General features: G+C 48.0%; 1 protein-coding gene across 1 annotated transcript; it reads left to right on the top strand.

The window, feature by feature from the left end:
- The first annotated feature begins 504 nt into the window (after positions 1-504).
- On the top strand, positions 505-2,929 carry LOC147990399 (uncharacterized). The gene is made up of 4 exons (XM_087538206.1): positions 505-736; positions 910-1,185; positions 2,131-2,209; positions 2,887-2,929. The coding sequence occupies exons 1-4, from the start codon at positions 505-507 to the stop codon at positions 2,927-2,929; spliced, it is 630 nt and encodes a 209-aa protein (XP_087394332.1).
- Positions 2,930-7,619: the final 4,690 nt, after the last annotated feature.

Consider the following 7,619-nt stretch of genomic DNA (forward strand, 5'->3'; position numbering starts at 1 on the left):
CGCAAAACACAAAGAAAATAGGAAGAAAATTGCAAAATCTCAAAGCAAATATTACAAGACTACTAGGAAAAGGGCTATAGATAATATGGACACTAATGGCGCACCACGCATGTGGTGCGCCACTACTATATACTAATGGCGCACCATGTGTTGGTGCGCCATTAGTGTCCAAATACTAATGGCGCACCACATCCACAATGCGCCACTAGTAAAAAAATTATTTTTTTTCAAAAATACTAATGGCGCATCAGGGGATAGTGCGCCATTACTAGTTTTAACTAGTAATGGCGCACCAGTAAGAGATGCGCCATTGCTATCTATACATATGGTGCACCCCTACTAGTGCGCCATTGATATCACCCCTTATCCCCTCCATCTCGTCACGTTCTCTCCCCTCCCCTTCCTCCTGACACATCCACCCACCTCCCTCGACTTCAATCTAGATCGGGAAGCCCCGGCCGCCCGCCTCTTCCTCTCCCTCCCGACCACGGCGAGCCACCTTCCATGACGAGCAATCCAAGGAGCTCCGCCTCCCTCTTCTTCTCCTCCACCCCCACTGGCGACGGAGGCGAGGTGAAAATTCCCCACCAACTGGAGCGCTTGCCTGCCGATGGAGGGCTCAGCCAGGCTCCGCCTGCCGTCTCCCGCCTCGACGGCGCCGCCCCGCCGCGGCGGAGGGTCCCTGTGGCGGCTGCTCCCTTTGGCCCAGCCCGCCTCCCGAGCGGTCTCCGCCAAGGTGCTTCCCTCCTCCCCTATCTTGTGGGTTGCGGGGGATGTTGCGTGTAGGCCGGAAGCTTCACTCCCGGTTGCTGCTTTTGGAGGTAGCTGGGATGGAATTTTGGCGATTTGGTGCATTCTGTTGAGCTTCTGCTCCCTAATTTTTCCACTGATTTCTTAGTGGAATGGAAGGTGAAGAAGGTACGCGGCGTGGACGGCGACCGAGGAGGCGGTGTACGAGCTGCGGTAGGCCGCGCTGGTGGAGGACCTGTAGGGGCGACGGGTGCGGGAGGCCGAGGCGGGTAGGCGTCGCCAATGGCGGGATGAGCAACTCGAGCAGGAGGGCGACGCCAAGCTCGGCTGGGGCCTCCTGGGCGATGCCTACGACCGCTGCGGTGAGGTCTACGCCGAGTACGCCGCCTTCTACCTCGGTGAGCCCATCACACCCCGTCCGTCAATCACTACTCTGTAACTCTACGAACAGTAGCTAAAGATCTCAACACATTCAGTCCAAAATTGCAAAGAGTAATTTAGTGTAGTATCAGCTACTCCCACTACCTAAGCAGCAGCTCTTTTGCTCCAGAATCCTCATGAGAGGATCACTATTTAGTCAGGCAACCAGCCTGAAGCTACTGTAGATATCTGAATGATTGGCTACTGCAAACGGAGTAATCTAACCATGAAATGTTTGCTGCTGTAGTACTCCAACCAGCCTAAAGCTACAAGAAGTCTTACTAACAACTGTAGTGCTCTGTGCTCCAGCCTGAAGCTATAAAATTTTGTTTCCTTCGCAAAAACTTCAGTTTACAAAATTTTGCAAATTATGTAATTTTGCAGTATTGTATTAGTTGCAGTGTTTTTTCAGTAGCTTGTTAACTTCCTGATGCTCTCTTAATTCTGTTAATTCTATGCAGCTGCTCCACTAAAAATTCTTAGTGTATCTTATGCTTAGTGTTAATTCTTTGCAGCTACTCCACTGAAGTACTGCTTGAACTACTGCAGTATTGCTTCCAAATTCTAGAGTAGCAAGTGCAACAATAGTGTACTGCTCTTGTTTAGTAGTGTAGGAATTTAGTGTTCTTCTCTTCTCTATTCTCTTGTCTTCTCTTCTCTTCTTGTTCAGTAGTGTACTGCTCTTGTTCAGTAGTGTACATTATCATGATCATACACTAAAACATTTCTTAACTAATTTACTCCCTACTATTAGCATTGATGCTTTCTTAAAATTATGAGAAATTAAGATGCATCATACACTTAAAACTTGTTTACTCCCTACTGTCAATTGCTGTCTGTTTACTGTCAAAGCAAGAATTAGTTTCTTAGGTTAATGAAGCATTACCAGCCATAGTTTTTTGTATCTTAATTATCTCTAAACATTTTTGCTTGAAAACTGAATGTACAATGTTTCTGTAGATAATTTGATCGAAAAGGGACGGCATGCTGAGGTGTACAAAGGACAACTTGCTGATGGACAGTTTGTGGCAGTGAAGAGGTTAACTGAAACCTTTTCAGTTAATTTAAATTAACTGATATTTTCTACTCATTTGCCTGTTCAAGATGCATCATTAAGTGGAGTAGTTTTGCCTGTATAAGATGCATCATTAAGTAGCAGCAGGAGTAGTTTTGCCTGTATAAGATGCATCATTAAGCAGCATGACTATTACTTTAATTTAAATTAATTGAAACATTTTCTGTTAATTAAGATGCATCATTAAGCAGCAGGAGTACTCATTTGTACTGTACGTGTGTACTCATTTAGCTGGAGCATATCAGCAGTGTACTCAGAAGTATTCTTGCATTGTCTTGATCTGTTTTGTAGCCAACTTTTAAGAAGATGTTCAGACACCCATGTAGAATGATGTTCATATTACTCCTGTAGACAAGCACTGATGTAGACATGAAGTAGTAATAGAGACCCATGTACTCCTTGTATTCATGTGTACAGTAAGAAGCAGATAAATACCCTGATTATTTAGCTCTATCAGATAAATACTCGTCGAAAGTGGGCTCCTATCAAAATTCATTTCCATTATAATCTTACTCATACAATATTCACACCATGTAATTCTGGAAATATATGCTCATATCTAGTTTTGCATAAAAAATGACAGTATTGACATGTTATAAATAGTTTGTTTGTCTTTCTGTTTATTTTGTTACATTTTGCAGGGATAAAGTGATGAAAAAGAAGAAAAGATTACTAGAAGATTAGTTTTAGGATTTTCTTTTATTTCCTTGCAATTTTCCTTTTATTGGAAACTTGTAAAGACATTGTAATATTCTTACTATAATAAAAATTATGATTCTATTTCATTTTTTGTTTTTAATTTTTTTTCCTTATAGGTTGTTTTCTGTAAATTTAGATTTTTTTTTGTTTTCCAAATACATTACTAGTGGCGCATTTAAGCCCTTATTAGTGGCGCACCTTCCTTTATTACTAGTGGCGCACCTATAAGGTTATTAGTGGCGCACCTGGATGGAATACCAGTGGAGCACCGAATGGTGCGCCATTAGTATCTGGTATACTAATGGCGCACCTTTGGTGCGCCATTAGTATATAATACTAGTGGCGTGGTACTAGTGGCGCACCAGTTGTGCGCCATTAGTAGGCAAAACTGGTGCGCCACTAGTAGGCCTTTTCCTAGTAGTGTATTGTTCTCACAATATCAAACATGAGTTTAACGCCTCCACGAGGCATGGTGCATGTTGTAGGAATAAAGCAGAGAAGCAGCCGCAGGTCACCCCTAGACACCGCCGACACCCGCAAAAGGTGCCCCCTCCTGGGTACTGTCGGTGTCAAAACCAGCGGATCTCGGGTAGGGGGTCCCGAACTGTGTGTCTAGGCGGACGGTAATAGGAGACAAGGGACACGATGTTTTTACCTAGGTTCGGGACCTCTCGATGGAGGTAAAACCCTACTCCTGCTTGATTAATATTGATGATATGGGTAGTACAAGAGTAGATCTACAACGAGATCAAGGAGGCTAAACCCTAGAAGCTAGCCTATGGTATGATTGTTGTTCGTCCTACGGACTAAAACCCTCCGGTTTATATAGACACTGGAGAGGGCTAGGGTTACACAGAGTCGGTTACAATGGTAGGAGATCTACATATCCGTATCGCCAAGCTTGCCTTCCACGCCAAGGAAAGTCCCTTCCGGACACGGGACGAAGTCTTCAATCTTGTATCTTCATAGTCCAGGAGTTCGGCCGAAGGTATAGTCCGGCTATCCGGACACCCCCTAATCCAGGACACCCTCGGTAGCCCCCGAACCAGGCTTCAATGACGACGAGTCCGGCACGCAGATTGTCTTCGGCATTGCAAGGAGGGTTCTCCTCCAAATTCCGTGTACCTGTTGAATAATGTCCGGTTTCTTGTAAATGTAGCGCTCCTTAGCTTCTACGCCCAATAATGGTCGTCTTCCACGTGTCAAACGAATACGAAAAGTCAGGGTGTTTTTACATTTACATCCAAACCACACCTTCTCCCCTCCGCGAGTATTCATCAGAGCGTATCCGACAGAGGTCCATTCTATCATGGCCGGTCGCCGCAGCTCCTCCTCTCGCCCTTCCAGCCCTCAGCCTGGAGATTTGGAGAGATGCTCCATTCCGCACAGCGAGCTAGTGACGCTCCAGACCAAGGGATTTCTCCCCCCGGCCTATATGGTCCTGGTTCGAGCCGGACTTGCCACCTATAATGGCGGAGAGCAAGCGGAGAGCGCCCCAAGTCCCTCCAAAGGAGAGCGGGTATGCCTTGTCCCTTACTTAATAAGAGGGCTCGTATTTCCAATTCATCCATTTCTCTGGGGTTCCTAGAGTTCTATGGCCTCCAGCTGCACAACCTCACGCCTGCCTCCATATTGCATATCGCGGGCTTTGTAGCCCTTTGCGAGCTGTTTTTGGGCTGCGAGGCTCATTTCGCACTGTGGAAAAGGTTATTCTGCTTTGTGCCCCGTTCTTAGAAGGGGTCAATATATCAAGTGGGCGGAGCCGAAGTGTGGTGCATCGCTGGGACCGGATATCTATCCGAAACCCCAAAGAAGGCGTCTGAGGACTGGCCTTCGGAATGGTTTTATATAGAGGACGTCCCACTGCCGGATCCTGTCCGGATCAGCCTCCCTGAGTTCGACAGTGCTCCCCTAAAGAAGCGCCTAAGCTGGCGTCCACGGAGCCCTCAAAGGGAAAGCGACAAGGACGTTCTTTACCTGATGGGCCAGATAAGATTGTTAGCTCAATTCGGACTAACCATGATCGGGGTCATGGCCGCATGCATCATGTGAGGGGTGCAGCCGCTTCAGTATAGAGGCCACCCCATGTGGGACTTCAACGGGGAGGACGACGCCACCCGCCACGGCCGTAAGGGGCCGGATTCGGCTACCGCTCTAATAAAGATCTTATCCGCTTTGTACAAGGGAGAAGAGGAGGAATTTCTCCGCGTCAACCCACCAGGTGGATTTTCTATGTACAATCCCCCAAGTTGGGTAAGTGGTCACTTTTACTTGCCCATCTGTTTTATATTCCCATCGTTAAATATTCAGTCTAACGACTTCAACGCAGGAACTGCGCCAGGCCTTTAAAGAAATAAACAGCCCTCCTCCACAACCCGAGGATCCGGGACAGTCCCTCGACCCGGCCTCTCAAGAGGATCCGGACTTATCTGTGGAGCTGATTGATGGGGTGTTTCATCAATTGAGCAACGACAACGCCTTGGTGGCCATTACGGCCGATTACCCAGGGCTACTCCCAGCCTCACAGGTAACTGAGACCGAAATCCCAGCACTTTGAAAGGGGATCTATCCTCGCGTGTTTTCGATTGCCGTATGACAACCATGTTTTCAGGGGAGGTCCTTGAGACGGGAGGCCGAACCTGCGGCGACTAGCTAACGAGGGGCGGCAAGGCCCCGCGGGCTGAAAAGAAGTGCGGTCCGGACTAAGACTCCAGCGCAAAGGTATAGCGCGCCATCTTATTCCCAGGTGTTATTCCTTCAAGGCATATTAACGCTCGTGCTCTCTTCAGGACGAAGAGACCTCGCCGGACTATATCCGGAGAGGTTGCCAATCGTGCCTCCACCAGCCAGGCTCCAAAGCCTGGTCCGGAAGCGGAGGCGAACATAAGGCGCGCACCAGACGCTCCTCCGACAGAGGATGTGGACAAGCTGTCTGCCACCAATTCCGAGGTGGAGAGTGCCATGAACCACAGGCGTCGCTGGATAGTTCTTCGCGACACTTGTTTCTCCCAAGAGGCATTGGATGCCTTCAATTCGGGAGATGCGTACCTCCGTGCCGCTCAAAATGGTCTAGCCAGAGCCACGGAGCAATATGTAAAAGACATACGGGTAAGAAAACTTTGGTGATTATATATATACCAGTAGCCCCCGAGACTTGAAACAGTTAGAATAACTGATTTAAGGATCATTTGTTATGCAGGTTCTTACAGAAAAGAATACCCTACTGTCCCAGGAGCTGCAAGAGTGCAAAGCCCAACTTGAGGCCGCACTAGCCGCGGCAGGGGAGCCCAAGGAGACCCCCTCTGGTAATATACGCTTCAAAAGATAAGTATTTGCGAAGTGCGGCGTGGGTGAAAATCGGACAAATGAAATTGCAGATGGCATCGGATTAAATCCGGAAAAGCAACAACTCCTACGTCAGCTGAAGGCTGGTGAGAGCGTGCTGACAAAGGTGAGGCGGGAGAAGAATGATCTCCAAGATGCCAACACCAAGCTGGGCGTTGAACTGAAGGATGTTCGTGCCCAGCTGTTGGACTCCGTTAAGGAGAATTAGCGGCTTCGACGCGGCATATTTAGTAAGTGCTTAAACGAACTTTGAAAAAAGAGTTTGTTGAGGAAGTCGACTAACAGAGTAATGTCTATAGGTATGCTAACAGGTCGTCCTGTAGAGGAAATGCCCGGTTCTACGGGTGACCTTCCCGAGCTCTCACAACTGCACGAGCGAGTTCGGCAGGTGATGCAAGGCGTCGCCCAGGCCTTGTGGCCATCCGTCTCCATGCCCGAAGGCCTTGGAGAGCTTGTATGGAAGCTGAAGGGAGCGCGGTGGTGCTTCCAATTGTGGAAGATGTCGGCCTGCCGTCAAGGCGCCAGGGAGGCCTGGGCCATGGTGAAGACGCGGTACACGAAGGCTGACCCAAACCACATGACCGAGGTCGGACCCGTGGGGCCTGATGGGAAGGAGATCCCTATGAGCTTAGTATACGGCCAATTAGAATTGGCCACAAAGTATTCCCAACAGGACTGTAAACTAGACAGCCTGTTAGATGGTATTGAAGAGGAATACAATCAGTCAGATTGACTATGTAATTTTAATTGACATGTGTAATGCCTTCTAGCCGGATTGTAGATCGTTTGTCATGGCCGACCTTTTCGCTTCAACCTCGGGACCTGACGGTCCGGAGTGTGTCTGAATACCCTCGCGGTTATATAAGAACCGGGGTATGCATGGAGACCAGGCGTAGGGGTCATTAGTGCTTGAACAGACAAGTGCCCAACTAGTTATGTTATATTACATGGTTAATAAGAAACATATTCCGGGGAGAATAGTTCCGTTAGGGGTTCCTTTCGCTGGGAGGCATGCCCTAAAGTGCATGTCCATTCTGCGAAAAGAGACGCAGGAAAAACATCTGGGGGCGTGTAGATAAATAAGTGAAAAAAAAGATCATCTTTAGTTCACCGACCGAATATTCCCTTAAGAACGCTAGCTTTCGGCTTCACCTAGTCTGAGGTACACATCCGGCTGACCCGGCAGTAACAATCGCAGAGGTGCTCCCTTTACCACCTAGCCGAACAATCGGGAACGTAGGGGTAAGCACAGGAGCCAGGCAACCCAGCTTGGCCAAAACTTATGTCATATCGATGCATATAACGGTGAATAAAAGGTACATGCGGAAGT

Source organism: Triticum urartu, chromosome 1A (assembly GCF_056163025.1).
Source record: "Triticum urartu cultivar PI428250 chromosome 1A, HENAU_Tu73, whole genome shotgun sequence".
NCBI classification, from domain to species: domain Eukaryota; kingdom Viridiplantae; phylum Streptophyta; class Magnoliopsida; order Poales; family Poaceae; genus Triticum; species Triticum urartu.